Below are 27,034 nucleotides of genomic sequence, written 5' to 3' on the forward strand. Positions count from 1 at the left end.
CACTGGTCTTGAGGGCACACAGTCTGAATGCTCAGTGACCACAGGCCCTAGACAAATGTGAGGAGGCAGAGCCTGGGTCCCCAACAAGGCTTACAGCCTGGATCAGGCCCACCCAGGGCCCAACCCCACTCTTGTTTTTGGCTGCAGCCAGGTCAGGCTGATTTCCACTTCTTGTGGCCAAACAGAATGACCAGTGCCGAGGGGCAAGCTGTTTGGTCCCTCTGAGGAACCATGACCATGTGGGTTACTGTATCTGCCTGATTCCCTCCTGACACAAGGGCCCCCCATCATGGTCCCGACCACCTCTGGATTTTCTCCCAGCCTGCAACTGGTTTGCCTGAGTGCCGGACTTGCCCTTCCCAGGGCCACCTCGCCTCACCCTGGTTCAGCCTCCCCGCATGTTTGTGTTCTGTTTTTCAATTGCACCCTTGACAGCAGAGTTGGAGCCCACTGTCACTCAACGGCTCCAGCTCCCTGGGTCATCTGTGTCTTTGGCATCTTCTGCTAACAATGGCCAGGAAAATCCAAACCCTTCATATGACGCAATACATGCTGTTGACTGGAAGCACTGATTTAGCCTCTTTTCCCACCAAATTCACCAATGAGAAAACAGCAGCTCAAGGAAACTCAAGCAGACAAATCTTTGGTTAAACCCTTAACCTGAAGGGACCCAGGCCACTGTCTCCCCGCCTCCCTTAGACATATCCATCCTCCTACAGAGACCGCTGGGCTGTACCTGGGATATAAATGGCGCCACCATTGCTCCAATGCGACACAGGGAGCCGCTGGTCCCCATCCCCAAAGCACGCATCATCGTGGGGTAGACCTGCATGGGGGCGGTGTAGAGAGCATCAGTTTAGAATCCTCCTTTCCCAAGTCCTCTGTTCTTCCCTCCCTGGGTCAGGCTTTGATAATATATAAAAGGCCAAATAGTCTATATAGATAGGATAAGAATAGAAGATGTTCATTTTCTCAGGTATACAACTTTGAATTTTAACACTATCAGGTAATAAACATTTAGAAATCATCCTTTCAGTGAGCAAATTCCAAAATATGTGTTTAATATTCCAAATGTGATTTTAGAAAGCTAAACTTTGGAATCAGATAGAGTTCCACCTTAGAGCTATAAACATATAAAGGAGGTCTACTGAATGGAAAGAAAATATGCCCCAAATAATAACAATCCAAGCAAATCTTTAATATAGATACAGTGAATTGACTGAAGTGTCAGATACAAACTACACCATCCACCGTGTTTGCACTACAAAACCATATGGCACAGCCTGCTTTCTTTCATTTATAGCAAGACCTCATTAATCTGCAATGCAGGAGACCCAAGTTCAAACCTGGGTCAGAAAGATCCCCTGGAGAAGGAAACGGCAACCCACTCTGGTATTCTTGTCTGGAAAATTCCATTGACAAAGAAGCCTGGCAGGCTACAGTCCATGGGGCTGCAACCCTTGGACATGACTTATTGACTAAACCACCACCAAAAATCTGTACTTTATTGATACAGAATCCTTGATAGGCAAATATTTAATAAAGAAGATTATAGGAGAATATGTAGGGAGAATATATGAAAGAATGCTTCTTAATTTTGGAAAATTTTCTCTGAATGCTATGTAGTACTGATCAGTTTTTATCAATTCACCAAAGTAAAGCATGTGATCTCTCTACACACCATCTGTCAGATGCAACAAGATGCTATCCTGCCCCAGGGGAAACCGCTATATTTATAAAAGATGACCTAGGGGTTGAGTGCCTTTTCCTGGAGTTCTTTTTTTGTGGAAAATGAGGTTACTGGCTATTGAAAACAATGGATTCAGATACATATAGATGACCTTTGCTCTAATATCAATATTTTTGTGTTTTGACAGTTCTAGGAGATGAAATAATTCAAGACATCTTTGATTTTTTTTTTAAGCCATAAGTATCAGGGGAAAAATACTTAGAAACAACCCTTTAAATGAACACATTCCAAAATGTTAAATTGAATATTCCAAATATAATTTTAGAGGTATGCCACAATACATATAGACCTTTAAGTTTACAAATTCACAATTTAGAAGATTTTGTCAATGGAACCAAATGAAGTATATGTACTGATATATGTCAAATATGTTATAATTTCCTATTGTTAATCTGCATGAGAGGAAAAGAATATTTTTTTCCTGTAGCTTTAATGATTTTGATATGTAATATCTGTATTTTGAACAGACTTTTACCTTTCCTGATATGCAAATGAATGCAGCCTTAGCAGTCCCTACAGTACCACTTTCTTTAGCTCAAAGAAAGACAAAGCCAGTTAAAATACTGTTTCCTATTCAGACATTGCTTATTTCTAGGAATGTTTGCTCTTTAAACTGGGGCTTTCTGAGGAGCCCCCTCGGAAGTAGATGTATTAAGTATATGGAATAATTCAATAAATTAAAGATAAATTACTCTTATATTTGAATTTAAGCCACACACAACAAACAACAGAGTGGGATGTGATCTTTCAAAAGAAAAAAGTTGAAAAGTACATTCTAATTTCAAAAAGAGAGAGAAATAGGGTGCTTTACATTTTATCAGCAACATGCAGGTATGGGCCCTATTTCTTCGGGAAGCAGGGTACGTGGGCAATGAGGTTTTTTGTTGGTTTTTTTTTTTTAATATGAATGTGATTTAGTGAGAAAGGGAGAAGGTCCTATCTTTCTTCTCAGAGACTGGCTTTCACTAGACCCCATGGGGCAGGAGAAAGACCACATCAAATACACTTTCTGGTGTCATTTTAATAGGATGTTTTTAGAAACTCATCAGAAGTCAGCAGAAGCCAGGGATGCATTATCTACAGACCAACACCGTGATGTAAGCAACCCCTTCCCCAAAACTAACCTCAGCGGTGTAAATGTAGATGGTGTTGAAGTTGGCTGCCACCAGAGCCCTCAGCATGAAGAGGAAGCCGATGAGGCCGGCGCTAGGGAACCAAAGGGAGACATCACAGAGGCAGCATGGGAGGACCTTCCGGGGCCCCCATCCCGGTGCATTGTAGCGGCCAACACACACACACCCACGGGGGCCAGGACCCCGGGGTGCTGCTCATCAGCTGGCCTGACCGTGGGGTCCTAAAGCAAAACCTGACCCAGACCTTCAATCCTGTTCCCCCAGAGTGTGCCGTTCCAGCCTGCCCCCCACCCCAGGTGAGCACACCTCTGTGACCACTCCTGCAAAACGGTACAGTGTGCAGAATAAGTCATACATACTATGAATGAGGTCACCCTAGAGTCACAAATTCATAGTGCAATGAATTTTTCCACCACAGGTATGCTGTCTACATCACTGTCTTGACAATGGTGCAGCTCATTTGGTCAGCAGCCAAATTCCCCATTCTCCAGGAAACTTCGTAAAACGATGCTAAATATCTTGGTGAGCAAACTGAATGCCCCCAGGCTAGTCCTATTCAGGGGGAAAAAAGAAGTAGGAGGGGCAGAGGCAGCTTGTACTCTACTTTCCAAGGGAAAGGGACTTGTTCCTGACCCGCATTGAAGGCCATGGGTCAGGAGACCTCATTCTATTTATTTTACACTTTTTTTTTCTGGCTATGGGGCATGTGGGATCTTAGTTCTCCAACCAGGGATTGAACCTGCACTCTCTGCAGTGGAAGCACGGAGTCTTAACCACTGGACCGCCAGAGAAGTCCCCAGAAGACCTCATTTTAAAACCACCGCTCAAAACTAGATTGTTCCAAAGCAACCAGAGAGCAAATACCTTGAGGTGCAAATATTGAGGAGCAGGAAGAATAAAGCTGTACATCCCATGGTAATAGAAAGGCTCAGCCGTCTCCCCAGGAAATTAATGCCCAGGATGTTTAAAGGATTCACTGGAAAAAAACAAAGGCAATTTTCAGAACTTTGACAGCAAATGGCATTTATGAACACTGACATGGTTTCCTCCCTGTCATTTCATAAAGAAACAACTTAATTCAAACCTCATGGGTATTGCAGCCAAGAACAGTCACACTGTCATCAACATCATGCTCTTTTCACATCCTTTCCCCATGTGGGTCTGAGAAAAACACATTGGTGTATGCGACGTATATTTTATGTCCAGGATGTGTATTACTGTATATATGTCTATTGTAAACTGCCCACTTGTTCGATCTATATTTTAAATATTTTATGCTGTTTTTCAAATTCAAGATGCCATGAATTTTTTTTTCGGGGGGGGGGGGTGGGGTACATAATGCAGCATGTGGAACTTCCCCAACCAGGAATCAAACCCACAGCCCCTGCAGTGGAAGCATGGAGTCTTACCCACTAGACCACCAGGGAAGTCCAAGGTGCTAATGATTAAGTACCATTATTTTATGCCTATTAAAGCAGAAACAGTGCTTCCAAAGGGAAACCTAACAAGTCATTGCAAGACACATCCCAGTTGCAGAGACATTACAATGTGGGGAAATGCATCTTAGAATTGATTCGATTAAGTAATTTAAAGCTTCATGTCTCCAGACTTGTCCTCCCTCCCCACTTGCATCCACACTGGAGACACGTCAGCATGATTTGGGGACTCGTCTAGTCCTACCAGGCAGGAGCCAAGTGTATGACAGGCCACTCTTCTCTGTGAGGCTCTGAGTTGCCCCTCCCCCACCCCAAACAGAGAGCCACCCAACAGAGAGAGACATTTACGAGCAATTTCGCCAACGGTGCTGATAATCATGGTCCTGTAGTCGGAGGGAGCGAACATGTGGCAGTAACAGGGGCTCTGGCTCTCCTCCAAGACCCCCACGGTCACGGCCACCTCGGACTCGGACCGCGAGCCACAGACTAGGTCCCGCTCCAGCAGCTCAGCACTGGCCAGGATGACCCCGTAGTAGGCAAAAGAGATGCCCAGCCTGGAAGCAAGAAAAGATGGACATCAGGAAAGGCTGTCTCCAGGCCTGAAGAAGGGGTAGCCCCATGAGAGGCGGGGAGAAGCAGGGAGAGCTTTTCAGGTGGAAGGCACGGTGTGTGGGAGGGGAAAGATGGGGAGGGGAAAGTAGGGTCACATTTCAGGGGGAGACTGGAGAGTAGCCTTCACCAGAGACTGCACGGTGAGAAATGGATTTGCAAGAAAAAGCAGAAAGGGCTCAGAGGACTCCTCAGGCCAGGAGAGAGTTTTGTCACAGAGTCAGAACAGAACTAACACCATGTTGAAACTGCCCCCTTCATTCTTCAGCTCATGTACTCTGTTACTTTAGCCCTGAATACACAGAGTTAGCTATCAGAGCACTGTTGCTTGTGCCCAAACAGCTTATTAAGTTCCCATCCCAGGTGGTCCCGGGTTAGTTATAGCTACTAGTTGTAGGTAAGTTCGTTTTCAGCCTAGAAACCTTGCAAATAAGCAGAGATAAGGGTGGTAGAATAAAAATAACCAATATTGATTTGAAATTTTGCAGAAACCTTATAATCCAGCCTTGTGAGCAAACAGAACAAAGAAAGGCTAAGCTTCCCTTGAAGGCCAGTGGCTCCAAGAAGTCTGCAACTCATCCTGACCCTCTCCTCTCGAACCCTCCCACCTTCACATTTCCCTCAGCTAAAGAGCAGCCTGAATGCTACTCTAGGTTAAGATGGTTCTTTAAAACTTTAGTCCACCATCTTCTCAGTCTGCTGGCATTCTGGATAAAGTCACTATCATTTGCCTCCACACCTTTTCTTCTACTTGCCTGCCATGCAGCGAGCAGCACAAGCCTAGACTGGGTAACAGTTTCCTTTTCTGCAGCTGCTCCAACATGTGAGCACAAACTTAGTGCTTGAAACAGTTCACAGTTATCTCACAGTCCTGGAGGTCAGCACTTCAGTGGGTCTGGCTGACTTCTCGGCTCGGTGTCTCAGGAGGCAGAAACGCCAGTGTAGGCGGGGCTGCTCCACTTTTTATGGGAGAATCCATCTTCAAGCTCATCCAGACAGTTGGCAGAACCCAGCTGCACAGGCTGTAGGACCCACGTCCACGTCCTTGCTGGCTGCTGACCAGGGCTTTTCAGCTTCTGCAGGCCCCCTTGTTCCTCGTCTGCGGAGCCAGCGACAGCAGTCGTGTCCGCCCCGTGCTCCTGCCTTACCCCACACTTCCCTTCTGCTGCAGCTCTGATTCCAGCTGGAGAGACTTCTCCACTTTTAAAGACTCGGGTGATTAGATTGCATCCACCTGCCTAATCCAGGCTATGCTCCCTGTTTTAGGTCAGATAACCATACTTATTACATCTATGCTCTGCCTTCACATCCACAGTCAAGTGAGTGTTTGATGGAATCACCAGGTGTTGGAAATCTCAGGGGTCATCTTTAGAATTCTGCCTTTCAGAGGTCAGGAAGCCATGCAAGGTTTTTGCTTTTGCTTTATATTTCCTTCCTCTTGCTCTCTCTCTCTCTCTTTTTTTTTTTTTTTTTTTGGTCTATTCTTAAATATTTTTATATATTTAAAATAAATATAAATGTTTTATATCTAAATAAATTTTATTTTATTTAAATATAAACATAACATACAGAAAAATTCATATATCAAAGTGAAGAAAAAGAATAAAGTCAGCCTCCCAGAAGCCCCCCTCATGCCTGTTTTATGGAAATGGTTATTAAAGCCACATGTAAAACACATATGGGGACAATTAGGGGAAATTACATATATTCTGCACACTGCATGATACTAGTGATGATTGTTAATATTTTTTCATATTTAATTTTATGTATTTGGCTGCACCGGATCTTAGTTGTGGCAAATAATATCTTTAGTTGTGGCTCTTTAATTGCAACACATGGGATCTAGTTCCCTGAGCAGGGATCAAACCCAGGCCTCCTGCATTAGGAGTACAGGGTCTTAGCCAATGAACCACTAGGTGATTCCCACAATTGTTAACCTTGTTGGTGTGATTATAGGGTTGGAATCATCTAAGAAAAGGTCCTCAAGTAGTTGAGACTCTTAATGAAAACCTGGGGATGAAATGGCATAAAGTGTTGGGCCTACTTGGAAATACTTCAGAACAGGAAAAACAGCCAAAGCAAATATGGGTAAATATCTGTGATTGTCAGATCTGAGTGGCAAGTAAATTAGACTTCATCAAGGTATCCTCTCTGCTTTCATGTGAGCTTGGAAATTCTCATCATGAAATATTTAAAAAGAAGACAATAATCACCTTGCTATTAAGGTAACTTTAAATTTTGCTTAATTTCCAAATACTGAGAGTATTTTAAAAATTAAAAAGTCTCAAAAGGAGAAACATCAATGCACTTTTAGTGATTATATCTGGGAAAGGCAGAGAGACAGCCAATTTCCTGAGTTCAAACACTATCGTTAAGTTTCCACTGTTCTGAATCTTTCTATAAATGGAAGCGTGTATTATGTATTCTGTGTCTGACTTGCTTTGCTTATTATTACATTTGTAAGATTGAGCCATGTTGAGGGCAGAACACCAGTTTTCTCATTTTTATTATTGTACAGTATTCTATGTTATGAATATAATACAATTTATCCATTATACTGTTGATAGGCATGTGGGTTGTTTTTAGTTTGGAGCTGTTACAAATAAAATAATGCTATTTTATTTTACTTGGCACTTCTGTTGAATATAAATTTAGGAGTGAAACTGCTGAGCCATAGGTTATGCATACTTTCAACTGCAGTAGAAATCGTTAAACAGTTTTTCAAAGTGGTCACGCTGACTTGAAATCCAATCATCAGTGTATAAAAATTCTAGTTACTTCACATCCTTCCCGACGCTTGATACAGTCAGTCTTTTTAACTTAGCCATTCAGGTGGATTTGCAATGGTTTCTCATTTGGTTTTAATTTGTATTTCCCTGGAGACTTTAAGGTTGTCCATGCTTTCATGTATTTATTTGATACATATTTTTGGTCAAGCGGCTGTTCAAGTCTCTGACCTATTTCTCTACCAGGTCAGGTATGCTTTTCTTGTTGAAATAAGTTATACAATAGTAACATATATTAATAATATATATAACATGTATAGATAATTTGTTGGACATAATATACTATAAATTTCTTTTCTCAGTTGGTGGCCTACTTTTCAAGCTCTTAATTTAATGTAGGCAAACTCATCAATCTTTTCTTTTAGAGTTCATACTTTTTGTATCTTGTTTAGAAAATCTTTGCACAGAGAGAACCACTGAATCTATTCCTTTGAATTTGACTCTCAGTGACCTCAAGGATCAGTTCCAGTAAAGTGATGAGGGAAGAGACCAGGCTGCAAAAGGTTAGTACAGAACTCAAATGAAAAATTTTTTTAAAACCTGGTTATAGATGATTTGGATTTTTTTCTCTCTTTTTATACTGTTATTTTATATCTATTTTTTGGTCTGTGGTGTTAAGCAAAAAGATAAGGCATTACTGGTATCTGCCTTGTGTTTTCTCCCTAGAGAACTCAGGAGGAATTTACTTCAGTGGACTTTCTCCCACTGAAAGTATTTGTTTATTTGAACCTAGGTTTTCTTTTTTTTTAACTGGAGTATAATTGCTTTACAATGGTGTATCAGCCTCTGCTATACAACAGTGTGAATCAGCTATAAGTATACATATATCCCCTCCCTCTTGAACCCCCCAAACCTAATTTTGAAATAATACCATTCTTACCATATGACCCAGATCTGTAACGTGGTCCGTAAATATTTAGCATCCAATAAGTCTGCAAATCTTCCTCTCTTTTCCTGGGGTAGTGAAAGGGAGAGATAGGACAGATTAAGTAGGTTAAGTATGGGCAAAGGTGACTCTAAAATTTTAGATCAGAGAAAGCAAGAACTATGTGGAAATTCGTGCAGAGAGATGGCCACTCCGCTCCCTGAATATCCTTCACCCAAACCCATAAATACTGTCTTTAACACATTTGTCTCAGTCAATCAGTCTTTGCATACTTTTTATTATCACTGGCAAGTACCAAGCAAGACCCACTGAATTTAAGGTTCTAACCCTTTCACCCTTGTCCTTCTCACCAGTATTGGTGAGAGGTAGACTAGAGAACAGAAAATAGGAGGATACAAAAACAGCTATGAAACTGATGGAGATCATTAAGATGAAGAAACCCTAATATTTAAAAAGTGTGAGCCTCGTGTAAAAAACAAGTGGCCTAAATTTGAAAAAAGGATAGTGTCCAATTTCTTTGTGTGTCTTTAGTAAAAGTTCTTGTCCATAGCCAGTGCCTATTAAGTATGTTTGGGTCAAAATAAGGCTGAGTTATACAGGACTAGGCAGTAATGGATTTTTATGTAAAGCTAGGAATATTTCAGGTGGAGGGTGCTCAGCTGAAAACCAACTACTCTTTTTTCACAAATCCACCTGGGATTACAACATCTCACCCCTGGCCCCCCGACCAGGGAGACCAGAAGTGTGGTCTGGGAGTCCTGGATTTTGTTATCACAGGAAGAGCTTCCAGAGAACTCAGAGGTCCTTTGCCTCTGTAACTTTCAGTCTCAGCTCCTAGATTTCACTGGGTGTGGACTCAAGCCACTGACACTCTGCTTTCATCTGCTTTATATCTCAGGACTCTGGTCACTCATCTTTGGAAAACCTCTGATCCAGCCCTATCCTCATATTTTCCAACACAGACTATATGGCCAAGAGAGGGTAAGTGGCTTGCCCAAGATCACACAGCTGTTTGGAGACAGAGCCAGTCTGGGTCTTTCTCTCTTTCCCACCTGCCTCTCTGCCATGTCCCCTGAGTTTAGATGCAACTATGGTCCCCTCACCTCCCCAAGTGTCACTGGAGATTCAGAAAGCTGAGTTATATATACACAGACAAACTTTATCCTAATAAGTCATTTGGTTCTGAACCTTTGACCATACAACCCAAATGGGTGGACTTATTCAGCCCCTTCACAGCATGGCCTGACCTCAGACAGCCCCCAAAGCATCTCGGGAGTGAAGCTGCAGAGGCTCCACCGCCCACAGCATCTTGCCCGGCCTCCTCCACATAGCATCCTAACAACCACCTATGTGACCGAATTCACTGCTCATCCCTACCTTTGGTCTCAGCTCACACCATTCCTCCTGCCTGGCCTTTTTCCTCCCCAAGGCTGCCTCTCCTCTCAGTCCCCACTTCTCCGCAGGTGGCTCTGCCAACCTGGCTCACGGTCACCTCTCTGCTCTGATCCTCCAAACCCTGCTGCCTGGGCCACTCACCTGGTTCTAGGCATCTGGGTTCTGTTATGCTATTGATACTTTGCTATGTGAGTCTCACCTCTCTAACCAGATTTAGGAGACTTAAGGCAGGGTCCATCGCTTACAGCTCTGTATTCACAAGGCCTTGCTCAATAGACCACAGTGGAGAAGAATCATTTAATGGGCTTGAGGGATGGAGGCAGCAAGATGAAGTCAAGAGAAACAAAGGGGGAGAAAGAAGGAAGGGGGAGAAAAGAGAAGGATGTAAGAGGGAGGAGGGAAGGGGGCGGTTGTAGAGATGACTGAGAATGGAGATGGGGTCTTTAAAGAATTAAATGAGCTAAAATAAGGTCATTAGGGTGGACTGTAATCCAATATGACCAAAAGAGATCAGAATACACACACACAGGGAAAATGACGAGAAGACACAGGGAGAAGACGGACATCTAAAACCCAGGGAAAGGAGCCTCAGAAGAAACCAGCTCTGCAGCACCTTGACATTGGACATCTAGCCTCCAGAATTGTGAGAAAATTATATTTGTTGTTTAAGACACCCAGTCTATGCTGTTTTATTATGGCAGCCCAAATAAACTAATACCCAGTGGGATAGGAGATGGAAGGAGGAGGGGTGGAAGAGGGAGGAGGCAAAAGAAAAGAGGAAAGAAGTGCACCTCAGTGCTCCACAGTCCTGGAACAACTACTCAGTTAAAAAAAAAAAAAAAAAAACAATACACATCAGAGACTTCCCTGATGGTCCAGTGGTAAGACTTCACCTTTCAATGCAGAGGTGCAGGTTTGATCCCTGGTCGGAGAACTAAGATCCCACATGGCCTCCTGGCCAAAAAACCAAAACACAAAACAAAAGCAATACTGTAACAAATTCAATAAAGACTTTAAAAAACTGGTCCACATCAAAAAAACTCTACAATCAGACCCTCATGATGGTTCAGTGTCCATGGTTTTGTCTCTAAATTTTTTTCTCTCTCTGAATCCAATTTTATTTTTTATGCTGTTGACAATCAAAATTTCACAGCCAGTTAGAGATTATGTGCCAGTTTCTACAAAGCATAATAGCTTCTTTCATCTAATCCCTGTTGCCTGGCAACTAGTCTTCCCACCATGCTTTGCATGATAAGATGGAATTGTCAGTATTTTAGTAGAAAGGTAGGAGAGAGCTGATACTGCCTAATAGTAGGGTCCTGACCTCTGAACCACAAAATTTATTTCCAAAATCCAGAAAATAAATTAGAATAACAGAAGCATCCTTAGTTCTTTGGAAGAAAGTTCAAGGTTCCTGTTTCACAAGTGGGTTTTGAGGCATGTGGAATAATTAGGGGAAACACTCCACAAAGCAAAGTGAGAACACCTTACCAAACAAAAACTGAATGTGAGGAAGTTTGGGACATTTAATTCTCATTTTTGCGTTATTATCAAGCACATTCTATCTCACAACACACCCAGCATCAGGTCAGGTGGCAGTGGGATTACAGTGCTCTTGTCATCAGTGATGCCCTGGGAAGTCAGGAAGACCCTAGAAAAGCCCACCTCTGACTTGTGTGCAGGGCACAGAAGACCTGTACCCTTGACATCACCTTCCTGTTGTGGGCATATGATGCCTGAGGGAGTAAGATGTGGGGAGGTGAGTGGGGAGAGCTGTTGCTGCCCTGGACCCATCTGAGGCATGGAGGAAGAGTTGGGTCAAGATCAGGCTCTGCCATAGACTGGTGCAGCCACTGTGGAAAGCGGTATGGACAGTCCTCAGAAGATTAAAAACAGAACTGCCATATGATCCAGCAACCCCACCTCTGGGTATATATCCAAAGGAAATGAAAACAGGGTTTAAATAGATCTTCACTCCCACTTCACTTTAAAGTTCTTCTAAAAAAAAAAAATCATTCAATTTTGGTTGGTTCACTTGGTTCATTTCCAAGGCAAACCATTCAACATCACAGTAATCCAAGTCTATGCCCCAACCACTAATGCAGAAGAAGCCAAAGTTGAACGGTTCTATGAAGACCTACAAGACCTTACAGACCTAACACCAAAAAGAAAAAACAAATTAACACCTTGGGGGATTGGAATGCAAAAGTAAGAAGTCAAGAGATACCTGGAGTAACAGGCAAGTTTGGCCTTGGTGTACAAAATGAAGCAAGGCAAAGGCTAACAGAGTTTTGTCAAGAAAACACATGTCACAGCAAACACCCTTTTCCAACAACACAAGGGACGACTATACACATGGACATCATCAAATAGCCAATACTGAAATCAGATTGATGATATTCTTTGCAGCTGAAGATGGAAAAGCTTTATACAGTCAGCAAAGACAGGACCAGGAGCTGACTGTGGCTCAGATCATGAACTCCTTATTGCAAAATTCAGGCTTAAAGAAAGTATAGAAAACTGCTAGGCCTTTCAGATATGACCTAAAGCAAATCCCTTATGATTATACAGTGGAGGGGATGAATAGATTCAAGGGATTAGATCTGGTAGACAGTGCCTGAAGAACTATGGATGGAGGTTTGTAACAGTGTACAGGAGGCAGTGACCAAAACCATCCCAAAGAAAAAGAAATGCAAGAAGGCAAAGTGGTTGCCTGAGGTGGCTTTACAAATAGCTGAGAAAAGAAGAGAAGTGAAGTGCAAGGGAGAAAGGGAAAGATACACCCAAATGAATGCAGAGTTCCAGAAAATAGCAAGGAGAGATAAGAAAGCCTTCTTCAATGAACAATGCAAAGAAATGAGGGAAACAACAGAATGGGAAAGACTAGACATCTCTTCAACAAAACTGGAGCTATCAAGGGAGTATTTCATGCAAGGATGGGCATGATAAAGGACAGGAATGGGAAGGATCTAACAGAAGCAGAAGAGATTAAGAAAAGATGGCAAGAATACAAAGAACTATACAGAAAAGATCTTAATGACTCGGATAACCACAATGATGTGGCCACTCACCTAGAATCTGATACCCTAGAGTGTGCAGACAAGTAGGCCTTAGGAAGCATCACTATAAACAAAGCTAGTGGAGGTGATGGAATACCAGCTGAGCTATTTAAAATCCTAAAAGATGATGCTGTGAAAGTGCTGCACTCAATATGTCAGCAAATTTGGAAAACTCAGCAGTGGCCACAGAACTGAAAAAGGTCAGTTTTCATTCCAATTCCAAAAGCAGGCAATGCCAAAGAATGATCAAATTACTGTACAGCTGTACTCATTTCACATGCTAGCAAGGGTATGTTCAAAATCCTTCATGCTAGGTTTCAGCAGTATATGAACTGAGAAATCCCAGATGTACAAGCTGGGTTTAGAAAGGCAGAGTTCATATTGCCAACATTTGTTGGATCATAAAGAAAGCAGGGAATTCCAGAAAAACATCTACTTCTGCTTCATTAAAGCAGACTACATTACTTAACTAATTACTTACTACAGACTACATTATATTACTAATTACAGCATACTTCATTGACTACATTAAAGTCTTTTACTGTGTGGATCACAAAAAACTATAGAAAATTCTTCAAAAGATGGGAATACCAGACCAGCTTATCTGTCTCCTGAGAAACCTGTATGCAAGTCAAGAAGCAACAGTTAAGAACCAGACATGTGTTGGGGTCCTTTAAAGGACCGGAATCTGGAGGTACGGAGTCGACGATAAGAAAGTGAAAGAGAGAAAGAGGCCGATGTCCCTTGGTTTACGCAGAGGACCAATAAAGTCCTTGACACAGGACTTGTATCGCTCACGAAGGCACCAGGCGCCCTCTCGAGGGGGTCTTAGAAGCCCGGGCAGAAAAGTGAGCACGACGGGTCTCCACGCTCCAGAGAGTCAGCCAGAAAAGGAGAGAGAGAGAGAGAGACAAAAAAGACCCGGGGACCCAAGCTCTGATGGAGCAAAGGTGCTTTAATGATTTTTCTATGAGTATATATAGGCTGCAGTACAAGAAACTTCTTTCGGGAATGATAGAGATCAGAAAACCAAATGTACAGCAACCGTTACCAAGGGAACAAGGGGTAATGTTAGTCACAAGGTCAGGAGACAATCTATATCTCAAGTAAGGGGAAGGAGATTAAGCTGTTTTGTCCTAAGGAGAATGTTTACTAAAGGAGACTCATGCTTGCCTCACACAATGACCTCAGTCCCTGGGAGCAGTGTGCTGTTCCGCTTGAAGAGGGACAAAGGACTCCTGAGAGACAGCACGTAGGAATCCTCCCGTCAAACATTCCCTGACAATTTTCCCCTATTTATTTATATTTGTAAGAAGAGTTTTGACCATCAGAGTTTGTTTAGTTTTGACAATTTTTGCATGAAGGCAACAGTAGATAACAAATATAATTGTTAAGACAATCACCAAAATTATAGTTTTAGACCCAATGTTATGAATAAGGCTTTGAAACCATTTATGTGGGTCTAGCCCAGATAATTGATTAGCCAATTGTATAGCTAAAGTTTTCATACTAGTGGAAGAGGGCAGATTATTAGAAAAGGTTTTATATATTTTTTTGTAATAATTGTACATTTAGAGAGGCATTATCATGTATGTTTTGTAAATGAAACTTGATTTGTTTTTAGTTGTAGGCACTGTTATTAAAATGAACAAGAGTAACACAAAATTGAGTAGAATTTTAGTCACATTTTAGCATCACCTGTTTTTGTACATCTGTTAATTGATCTTTAACTCATTTGATGGCTGTTTTTAGTTTTTGTATTATTTTTTGAATATCTTTATCTATTTGAGACTGAGTGGCCCACATAGTATGAGCATTTTTAGTCTAATTTTGGATAAAATTATGTGTTTGAATTGAAGTTTGTAAAGTAACACTAGTGATGACAGCAATGGTGCAAATAGTTATTAATCTTATAATGCCAAAAATCAGCCATCCAATGAATCGTTTACATCGCTAGAGCAATTTAGTAAGCAACTGGGAAGCAAGTCTAGCCATGGGACCTTTTTCCCAGGGCCGTTGGAGATTTATTGGTAACTATAGACTAAGTCGAGGTCAAAGAATTAAAAGAGAATCATATCTTAAGGAAATAGAGGAGTTAAGACAAGTATATAATCTGTAATTTATGCAAGTTATAAAACGTATAGTCTTATTGAATTGTAAATTTTTTATAGTTATAACAAAAGGAAGTGGAACATAGGCTTGTATAAAATATGATTGATTATAGTGAAAGAAATAATTGCTATAGCTATGATTGGTCCCCGTGGAATGTCTGGTCTAAGTCTCAAGTTTTTTGGTGTATGCAGCAAGTTTTTAGATGTCCCATTGTTTAGGCCCAATCTGTTTATCAAAGATGATTTGAGGACGAGGTGGGGGCCATTTTATCATCAAGCTAGCCAAGAAGTCTTCTGTCATGGTAATGTTTTACTGATGTATTAGTAACCTTTTATGTTACTTGAGTAATATAATCATATATAGTATTGTTAATATCATCTGAGCAGTTTAATAGTCACATATTATGGGGTCTCTAATTGATAATTGTATGATTAGCTATAAACATTAATTTTTTTGGTTTGGCCTGACATTTGTTTCAGTGAACAGGAATATATTTAAAGTTTTTATTAGTAAACCCTTGGCATGTTGTTTTTTGGTTTTTTTTTTTAATTTTTTTTTTTAAAGTTTTAGTAGTATAAACATGGTTTACTGACAAAGAAAGGGCAGTAAATAATTTAAGTAGTGTCTGAAAATCTTTTTTTGGAGGCAGGATGAAAGCCCAAGTTTGTCGACTAACGTTTATACATAATTTTGCTGGGCCCATACATAAAGGAAGGACTTTATAACCTAGAACGATATTAATTAGTTTTTTTTTTTTTTTTAGGATGAGAGGGCCCCTCTAAGTTTTAAGGAGGAGGCACATGTGTTGACTCATTAGTGGATATGATTGGTTTTATATCTGTCTATTTTACAACCTATAATAAAAAAGGGGGGTTAGGTATATAAGCCCAGTAAGTGTGATTAATCAAGTCAGCCCGAGCGGGGGAAGCAAAAGCAAGCAAAGCAAGCATAGCGAAGAAAAATATTTTTAGGATTTTGAGGCATTTTTTGTTGAGAAATCAGGTTTTTAGTTTAATTAGTAAGGGTTTTTATCTGTCTCTAAGTAGGGAGATCATAAGGTTGATGACATCGAGTGTGGCGTTTTTTGGAAATTTTTAATGTTGCTATGGCTTATATTGGATTTTTTTTTGGGGGGGTTTTTTGTTGTTTTATTTTTAGTCTGAATGCTGGGGGCCCCCTTAGGTTGAATTTTTTGAAGAGGAAGTCATGTGAGCTTGTTGGATCTATTTGGAGAAAAGAAGCATATCTTTTTCCTGTAAGATTAGTTTTTTAGATTTTTATTGATTAGTTAACCCGTCTTGATATCAAATGGGCAAAGGAAAGGAAGTGTCTTATAATGTTTTAAAACTTTTTTTTTTGTTTGTTTGTTTTTTGCTTTTGTCAAAACATCTCTTTGTGGTAAGTTTAAAAACTTTAAAACAAATAAGGCTATATTAACAATAGTTATAAAAAGAGAGGAAAGCGGTAATGATGAAAACATTTTTAGGAAATATTTTAGTCTAAAAGAAAAAAAATCATTTAGAAATCTGTTTGGGACTGGTATTTGGCTGTGGTTTGTGTTATTTGGGGCAAAGGATTAGGAGTAACCATTTAAATATTTTTTTTTAAGTGAAATTATTGAAAACGTGATGCAGAACAACTTGACAAATGAAATGTTGTTTATATCTAAATATATTTGACCTTGTCTTTGAAAAAGAAATGTAGCTTAGTAACTGTTGAATCTCACTGTTCAGTGTGTTAAAGAGGATGATTATACTTTTAAGACAGACTTGAAAAGAAGGCAAACATTTTACATTTTTGATATTTTTAGGAATAAATAATCTATTTGGGAAATGGTGTCTTTTTTTTTTTTTTTTTTGTCCTGTTTTAAGAATCTTACACATTGGGAACAGAAATAGTCATATCAACAATAGTTATAGGCTTAAAGACTACACTAGACCAGAATCTAGCAAAGTTTGCTCTGGACAAGGAAGACGAAAGTGTTTTTGTGTATTTTTTTTTATTTAATTTTTTATTTGTAGTTACAGTGTGTAATGTGTTTGTCTAATCATGTCTTGTGTTTGTGGACTATAAGGAATGTCTGTAATCTGTTTAATAGAGAATGAATGTAAAAATTGTTTGAGCTGCTTAGAAATATAGGCAGAGTCATTGTCTGTTTTTATAGAATTAGGTGTTTTCATTATTGTGAAGTAAGTTGATCGGTGAGTTATAACATGTTGTGTAGTCTTACCTTAGAGAGGTGTTGCCCCTAGAAAAGAAGAATTTGTATTGATTGAGACATGTAAGAAGGAAGAGGAAGAAAGTTTAGGACAATGAGTTACATCAATTTGTTATAAAATTTTTTTTTATTTGTCATAAGCTTTTCTAAAATTTTAGCACTAAATATCTTTAAAAGTTAAAAGGCCAAAACAAAGTATGATAGCATAATAAACAAATTTAATGTTTATTTTAAATAAACATACTATATTTTGTGGTTTTTATTGTGATCCACCCAAGCATTTTAACTGTATTTTTTAATATATTTGTGGTCTGAATGTATCTGTTGACCAAAGTTAATTTTATTAAATATTGTTTTTTTAGAATTTTTTTTTTGTTTTTAATTTGGTTTAATTTGGAGAAAGAACATTTGTTGTAGCTAGAACGACAATGAAAAACTAGTCTAGTAAAGTTTATGTAAATACCACTTTATTTTATAATAAATGTTTTAACAATTAAAAAAATATTTTTGTATTTATTATTTTATTTGCCATTTTTTATATTTTTTTATTAAAAGCATATATTTTACTTTTTTATAGCAACGATGAAATGTCTTGTATGTTAGCATTTTATAGACCGTTGAACATATTTTTAAAATCATATTATATTATATATATATCTATTTATATATAAATATATATTTATATTTATTAACAGCTTAAAATCTCTTTAGCTCTTTTGTAAGAAAAATCTCTTTTAAGAGTACGTCAATGTTTAACAATTAACGCTTTAAAATCTTATTTTATTTGGAAATGACCCAGCCATTTAACAAACTTTTACTACTTAGTTTAGCACAACTTTAGAAACCTAAGTCACTCCAATCTCAAGAGATGGCTTTAGATTATAGATAATAGATCATTTTATCAAAAATATGATTATTTTTAATAGAGCTTATCTAAAAGTTTTTATCTCATTTATATATTTGTATATATATATATATATATAGTTACCCTTTTGTTGACAAACTTAGTTTACCTTAAACCAAGGCATAATAAAAGTATTATATAATGTTGATGACTCAAGACATGTCTCAATTAGATTAACAAATAATTATATTTAAATCATATTTACATTTAAATAAACATTATACCCAACATTGAATATCCTTTAGTTTATGTAAAGCTGAATCTAAATAGAGTTCATTAACTCTACACTATTTAAAAACAAAGACATATATTGAGACATAGATAATTTTAGATATATAGGCATAGTTTTTTGTTTGAAATTTAAAATATCTTTTTGTTTTATTTATTTATTTTGAGCTCCACCAATTTGTTAATGGCTGGAGTCTTAGATAGAGTGGGCTGTGTATTTTAAGGACATGATAAGAGTTAACTTAAGGTTTTTTTTTTAGGCCTATTTTTGTTTTTTAGGCAGAACTGGAGCTCTAAAAAAAAAAAAAATATTTTAACAAGTTAACCTTTTTTTAACTGCACATGTAAGAAGAACCGGTTTTGCAATTTTAAAAAATATTTTATTTTTATCAGTTTTTTTTGGAGTCTAAAGAATATAATAGCCATTTAGTGTCAAAAATATCATTTTTTTTTGTAGCTATAGTATATTATTAATGATATATGCATGAGGGAATTGTTGTCACATAGGAAGTAAAGCCTTGGCTACAAAATTTTGACAAATATTAGGACTGTTAGGGAGACGGCAATGGCATCTTATTTTAGTACTCTTGTCTGGAGAATCCTAGGGACGGGGGAGCCTGGCGGGCTGCCATCCATGGGGTCGCATGGAGTAGAACACGACCGAAGTGACGTAGCAGCAGCAGCAGCAGGACTGTTAAGCATACCTTGAGGTAACACAGTCTATTGAAATTTTTTATGAGGCCCGATATGATTAGGATAAGGGAGAGAGAAAGTGAATCTCTCCCGGTCTAAAGGGTGTAAAGGTATATTTAAAAAGCAATCTTGTGAATCAGTAATAATAATGTGCCAATTTTGAGGAATAGTAATAGGTGATGGGATTTTTGGTTGTAAAAAAGAGCAAGATTTTTTAATATGTTTTAATTTTAATTGTGTGTTTATAAGTTTTTTAGTAGCTTGTAATTTTTTTTTTGTAAGGGGCCATTGTTTTGTCTAAATAGGCTCATAATTTTTTTTAGTTATTTTAATAATTGTTTTGTTTGTTAAATGAGCAGTGGCCCCTAGGAAAAATGTGGAATGCATATCTGAGTTTGTCATTGTATAAGTAAGTCCCTTTTTATTAGATTAAAGGGTATATTTATCACATAAGGTTTTAATGTTGTAGGTTGGCCTTTTGGTCTCTTACCTGAGTATATTTGAACACTTTGATATACTTTTTGTATTTTAGTTTGAGAAATTTTTGTAATTTGGCAGGAGACCTTTTATACAGGCTAGGATTTGGGCCATAAGTGTTTGGAAATAATAGTAATATTAGATCTAGTGTCGAGGAGACCAGAAAATCTTTTACCATTAATTTTGATATTTATATTTGGTCAGGCATACTCAGATACTAATGATGTCTATAAAGACTGTTTTTGATCTGTACTTTTAAACCCATCTGTCTGTATATTATCAGAGGAATTAATAGAAATGTAAGGTAAAAGAAGTAATTGAGCAATTTTGTCTCTCTTTTTGAATTGCTATAGAATCTGAGATGACATCAGAATTTGAATCTCTCTTTTATAATCTGAATCAATTATTTTAGGGTGAACAGTAATTTTTTTAGAAGTCAGACTAGATCGGCCAAGCAAAAGACTAAAAGTTTGTGGGGGCAGGGGTCTAAAAGGTTTGGTAGGCACTTTAGTAGGGACTGTTTTGAAGGTAAAGGAAAAAAATCATTTAGGGCTGGTATATAGACGGCAGTACTGTCGGATGTTGAGGGTTTGAGGGAAAAGATAGAATTTGTTTTTGTTTGGAGTTTTTTGGAATAGGTTTTTTATCAATATCAAATTTAAATTTATAACTTTTGGCCCAGTGTATTTTTTTATGGCAGTGAGGGCAAATTTTTTGGTATTTTATTAGCCTTTTTAGGGCAGTCCCTTTTTAAATGATTTTTATTTTTACAATTAAAGCATCTTTTATTTTTCTTTTTAAAGGTAGTAGTCATTGTCTCAATCAGTATTTGCATCTTTTGGGTTTTTGATCTTAGATTGCAATAAGCTTTTAAATAATCAATAATAGTCTTAGTTTCACAAATTGCAGCTATAGCTCTTTGACATTTTTGATTTGTATTTTTATAAGCAAGTAATTTTTTTAGCTGTTTTTTGGGTTTTTTTTTTATTATAGTATGGGAAATAGCAGCTTTTAATCTAGTTTAAAACATTAGCATAACTTTTTATTAGGTTTTAATAAATGAGAGACTTTTGGAGTTGTGACTGTTGGCAGAGGAGAAGCATTTGGAGCAGCCGGGGCAGAGCTAGTAAGAAAATTTTGAGATATTTTGTATTGTTTTAATTGGGCCTTTTGTAAAGTTTAATCATTTAATTGATATTTATGTAATAAGTGTTTTATCTGTTGCTGAATATTGGAAGGGCTAGAATGTATCTTGAAATGGCAGAATTACAGCTTTAATAAGAGCCCATAGGGGCTAGAGATCAATTGGAATATTTTTTTTTGTTTGGCTGCTCATTTAACATTTTTTTTGACTTGGAGCCAAATTTTTAAATCAAAGCTGTATTTATCAGGAAACTAAGGATTATGTTTAACTACTGTTTGAAGGCAAGCCTCTATTTATTGCCGTGAAGCCAGAAGTCCCTGAAATTTAAACAAATGGTGAAGTAAAGTAGAAAAATAATGGGGCTGGCCAGCCGTTTAACCCATGCCTTAGTACTTACCGACCTCAATAGGTCCCTGAGTCATTCCGCCCGATATTCCACGTATACCAGTGTCCCTGTTCAGGCGCCATTTGTTGGGGTCCTTTAAAGGACCGGAATCTGGAGGTACGGAGTCGACGATAAGAAAGTGAAAGAGAGAAAGAGGCCGATGTCCCTTGGTTTACGCAGAGGACCAATAAAGTCCTTGACACAGGACTTGCATCGCTCACGAAGGCACCAGGCGCCCTCTCGAGGGGGTCTTAGAAGCCCGGGCAGAAAAGTGAGCACGACGGGTCTCCACGCTCCAGAGAGTCAGCCAGAAAAGGAGAGAGAGAGAGAGAGAAAAGACCCGGGGACCCAAGCTCTGATGGAGCAAAGGTGCTTTAATGATTTTTCTGTGAGTATATATAGGCTGCAGTACAAGAAACTTCTTTCGGGAATGATAGAGATCAGAAAACCAAATGTACAGCAACCGTTACCAAGGGAACAAGGGGTAACGTTAGTCACAAGGTCAGGAGACAATCTATATCTCAAGTAAGGGGAAGGAGATTAAGCTGTTTTGTCCTAAGGAGAATGTTTACTAAAGGAGACTCATGCTTGCCTCACACAATGACCTCAGTCCCTGGGAGCAGCATGCTGTTCCGCTTGAAGAGGGACAAAGGACTCCTGAGAGACAGCACGTAGGAATCCTCCCGTCAAACATTCCCTGACAGACATGGAACAACTGACTGGTTCAGAATTGGGGAAGGAGTACATCGAGGCAGTATATTGTCACCCAGCTTATTTAATTTTTATACACAGAACATCATGTGAAATATTGAGCTGGTTAAATCACAAACTTGAATCAAGACTTCCAGGAGATGTATCAACAACCTCAGATATGCAGATGATACCACTCTAATGGAAGATAGTGAAGAGGAACTAAAGACCCTCTTGATGAAGGTGAAAGAGGAAAGTGAAAAAGATGACTTAAAACTCAATATTCAAAAAAATAAGATCATGGCATCTGGTCCTATCACTTCACAGCAAACAGAACACGAAAAAGTGAAAGCAGTGACAGGTTTTATTTTCCTGGGCTCCCAAATCACTGCAGATGATGACTGCAGCCATGAAATTAAAAGATGCTTGTTCCTTGGAAGGAAAGCTATGACAAACCTAGACAGCATATCAAAAAGCAGAGACATTACTTTGCCAACAAAGGTCTGTACTGTCAAAGCTATGGTTTTCCAGTAGTCAAGTATGGTAGAGAACTGGACCATAAAGAAGCCTGAATGACAAATAATTGATGTTTTCAAAATGTGGTACTGGAGAAGACTCTTGAGAGTCCCTTGGACTGCAAGATCAAACCAGTCAATTGTAAAGGTAATCAACCCTGAATAGTCATCGGAAGTACTGATGCTGAAGCTCCAATACTTTGGGCACATGATGTGAAGAACTGACTCATTGGAAAAGACCCTGATGCTGGGAAAGATTGAAGGCAAAAGGAGAAGGAGGCTACAGAGGATGAGACAGTTAGACAGCACCCCTGACTCAATGGACATGAATTTGAGCAAACTCCAGGAGACAGTGAAGGACAGGGGAGCCTGGTGTGCAGCAATCCATGGGGTCACAAAGAGTCGGACACAACTTAGTGACTGAACAACAATAGCAACAACAATAAAAAATAAGCCTGAGAAAATAGTGTGGAAAATTCTGAAAAAGAACTTTGATAATGAGTACATACTTTATAAGTATGAAAACTTATTATAAAATACTATAATTGTTATATGAGACCAACAATTTATGTTCTAGTATATAATAAATCCCATATATATTTGAACAAACCTAATATTTAGAACATGCCCGCTAAGTTGCTTCAGTCGTGTCCAACTCTTTGCGACGCTATGGACCATAGCCCACTGGGGTCTTCTGTTCATGGGATTCTTGAGGCAAGAATACTGGAGCGGGTTGCCATTCTCTTCTCCAGGTGATCTTCCTGACCCAGGGATCAAACCCACATCTCTTGAGTCTCCTGCATTGGCAAGTGGGTTCTTTACCAGTAGCACCAGATGGGAAGCTCATTTAGAATGTAATATTCAGCAATAAATTCAAATACATAGGGGATGGATTATTCAAAAATACATCAGTGCCACTGGTTAGCTATTTGGATATGGCAAAGCTAGATCTGTTCCATGCTTATTATACCCAATTAAACACACACAGATCCAGCATTTACATATTAAATAAGAAACCAAATTAACCCAACACAAAGGGGAGGGAGACAAAAAAGGAACTGTAAAAATTGAGTTTGACAACAATAAAAAAGTAAAAAACGTCAATAACTCTCAATAGATAATGACCCTAAAAATAGATTTAAATGCCAAATTTTGCTTTTAAAAATTCATTTAATGAGGTTTATACATTTGATATCAGTAAGACAAGGCCAATACAATACAAGGAAAATAAAATTATAGAACAATCTCTCAGCTATAAACAGTGTGGCAATATCATGTGACTAGCTCTGTAAGACAGGTGCTATTATTTCCATTTTGTTGATGAGGAAAGTGGTGGCAGGCAGGCAGGCAGAATAGCCATCAATAAAAAGTCTACAATTTATAAATGCCAGAAAGGATGTGGGAAAAAAAGAACCCTCTTACACTGTTTGTGGGAATGTAAATTGGTGTGGCCACTAAGGAAATTAGTATGGAGAATCCTTAAAGTACTTTAAAAATAGAATTACCATATGATCCAGCAATCCATTCCTGGGCATATATCCAGACAAAACTATAAATCGAAAAGATACATGCACCTATTGCAACACTATTTACAATTGCCAAGACATGGAAACAGCCTAAATGTCCATTGATAGATAAAGAAGATATGGTGTATATATATAATATATGTGTGTGTGTGTGTGTGTGTGTGTGTGTATACACACACACATATACACACACAGTGGATTACTACTCAGCCATTAAAAAGAAAGTAATAACATCGTTTGCAGGAGCATGGATGGACCTCGAGATTATCATGCTAAGTGAAGTAAGTCAAAGACAAATTTCATATATCACTTATATGTGGAATCTAAAATATGACATAAATGAACTTATCTATGAAACAAAAACAGACTCACAAATATAAAGAACAGACTTGTGGTTGTTGAGGGGTAGAGGGGCAAGGAGGATTGGGAATCCGGGATTAGCAGATGTGGACTATTTTATCTGTATAGCACATGGAATTATACTCAATATCCTATGATAAACCATAAATGGAAAGGAATTATGAACAAAATATATATACATAACTGAGTCACTTTGCTATACAGCAGAAATTAAACACAGCATTGTAAAATCAACTATACTTCAATAAAATTTGGAAAAAGAAAGTGATGTTGCATAACTTGGCTCCACCAGGCTTAAGGTGGAGCTGGATTTAGTCTCAATTTCCTCCATTCTTTTCCTAATCCTGCCCTTGGAGGGCTCAGGTCGCCTTCCCTCTCACCTTCCACCACTAAGGGGACTTCTGGCGACCCCTGATTGGAGAGGAACTCACCAGGATGGGCTCCACCAGCTTCCCCTCTGGCATGACTGAGCGGTTCATCTTGGCAATGCGTTCCAGCGTAGCCAGGGCAGCCGGAGTGTTCCCAGTGGAGACATTGAACCGAGCAGATTCAGGAATAAACTGGGCATAGGTGACAAAGAACAACAGAGCTGCAACTGCTGTGGCCCCCAAAGATAGAGCTATCACAGTTCCATATACTGCACCATCCCAGTTTCCGGAGATGGGAAAGGATGTAGCAAGCTTCACGGCAACAATAAGGCAGGTATACCAGCACAGTCGTGGTAGAACAAAAAGTTGCCTTCTCCTTCTCATAGTCCTATCTAGGATGACAGTGGATCGATACCGAGCTTCACACAGTTTGGCCCAACCTACTTAATACAATGAAATTCTTACACTGAATCTCCTGCTGCCGCCCAGGGCTCCCTGGTGCCTTTCTGCTGCTCCATCACCCAGGCCCTCCCCAGGAACCCCAGAACTCTCCACAGTGCAGGAACCACAAGTAGGGGAACCATCCTGATTGTAGAGGCCTTCGAGCCACTGATGGTGGCATACTTTGAACACCACCCTCAGAAAACAGCACAGCCTTCCACTGACATGAGGACCTTGAGAATCAACTGGAAGGGCCCCCTGCCCTTGATGCCTCCCCCAGTGAAGACCAGTGGGTTCTTCCTCAGCAAAGCATCTCCCCCAGCAGTAACCTCTTCCCCATTCCCCGGCCAGAGGGCAGTTCAGGTCATCCTCATCACCCACCAGGATTAATCTGATCATTTCTAACTGCTTTTCTGACCTTTTCCATCTTCCCTCCCACCCAGCCTCCACATACCCATGTACCTATTCCCCAGCATACAACCCCTTCCACACAGCCAGGGCCCCTGGTCCTCCAGGTTGTTTGTAACCTGGACACAGACCTGTCTTTCCATCTGGCCTCCCCCCAGTACCCCTCACTCTAGAATTCCCTGCCTCCCTGCTCTCCCCCAAACATATCCTGCATTTACAGCTTCATGATGGCTTGTGCATTAAATCTGCCAAAATACCCTTTTCACATAAACTGACGGAAACAGATACTTAAATAAAGGAGAAAGGTCCTGGACATGAGAAAGATATCTGTGGGCCAAGAAGGCCACATTGCCAACCAGAGGGGAGGTCAAGAGGGAGCCCATGAGCTTGGTCACCTTGAAGGCCATGATGAGGATGATGCCAGGGATGGAGGCAATGCGGATAAGCCAGCGCCACCCGATGGTGGGGACAACCACAGAGGCCAGGCCAATGATGAGCAGGGAGCCAGCCAACCAGAAAACCTGGGGGAGAGAAGGAAGGTTAAAGCCCTCCTATTTTCCAATAGTCACATGTGGATGTAAGAGTTGGACTATAAAGAAACCTGAGCGCCAAAGAATAGATGCTTTTGAACTATGGTGTTGGAGAAGACTCTTGAGAGTTCCTTGGACAGCAAGGAGAGCCAACCAGTCCATCCTAAAGGAGATCAGTCCTGAATATTCATTGGAAGGACTGATGCTGAAGCTGAAACTCCAATACTTTGGCCACCTGATGCAAAGAACTGATTCATTGGAAGAGACCCTGATGCTGGGAAAGATTGAGGGCAGGAGGAGAAGCGGATGAGAGAGGATGAGACGGTTGGATGGCATCACTGACTCAATGGACATGGGTTTGGGTGGACTTTGGGAGTTGGTGATGGACAGGGAGGCCTGGCACTCTGCAGTCCGTGGGGTCACAAAGAGTCAGACATGATTGAGCGACTGAACTGAACTGACTGAATGCACTCCACACCCCTACTCCAGGAGCGCCCCGTCCTGCATTGTAACAGGGTGAGACGGGGCAGTGTCGTTGACTGAGGAGCTGCCCCACCTCCAGGCCTGGATGAGCTGGAGAAGCTACTTCACTTCTCCATGACCCCATTTGCTTGTCTACAGGTAGGAGGCTTGGCAAGACAGGGGACAGCAATGCCATCAAAGTTTAAGAACACCTCGGGCCCAAGACATAAACTTTCTTTTCTTGAATAAAAAATACAGCCACTGGCTCGTAACTCAAGGTGCAAAGGAGAGCACTGTGAATGGATTGCTCTTTTCTCTCAGCTTCCTTCCATCCAGTACCTCTTCTCAGAAGAAATCAGTATCACCAGTTTCTTCCATCCTTCCGAAGCTGTTCTAAACGTACACAAGCTAATGAAGATATGTTTTGCTCCTTGCTTAAAATGGTAACGTAGTATAAATATTTCTCAATACTGCTTTCTGTCCTGAAAAATTTATCTTGAGATTATTTTATATCAACAA

General features: G+C 39.6%; 1 protein-coding gene across 1 annotated transcript in view; it reads right to left on the bottom strand.

The window, feature by feature from the left end:
* The window catches only part of SVOPL (SVOP like), a 92,095-nt gene that overhangs the window by 42,595 nt on the left and 22,466 nt on the right, over positions 1–27,034 (bottom strand). The window contains exons 8-14 of the mRNA XM_061166428.1: positions 25,919–26,044; positions 24,738–24,866; positions 8,595–8,668; positions 4,668–4,873; positions 3,748–3,859; positions 2,875–2,956; positions 737–826 (exon numbers count right to left, since the gene is read on the bottom strand). Of these exons, the coding sequence (XP_061022411.1) occupies positions 737–826; positions 2,875–2,956; positions 3,748–3,859; positions 4,668–4,873; positions 8,595–8,668; positions 24,738–24,866; positions 25,919–26,044 (819 nt within the window). The remainder of the gene's footprint in view (positions 1–736; positions 827–2,874; positions 2,957–3,747; positions 3,860–4,667; positions 4,874–8,594; positions 8,669–24,737; positions 24,867–25,918; positions 26,045–27,034) is intronic.

Source organism: Dama dama, chromosome 18, assembly GCF_033118175.1.
Source record: "Dama dama isolate Ldn47 chromosome 18, ASM3311817v1, whole genome shotgun sequence".
Lineage (NCBI taxonomy): Eukaryota > Metazoa > Chordata > Mammalia > Artiodactyla > Cervidae > Dama > Dama dama.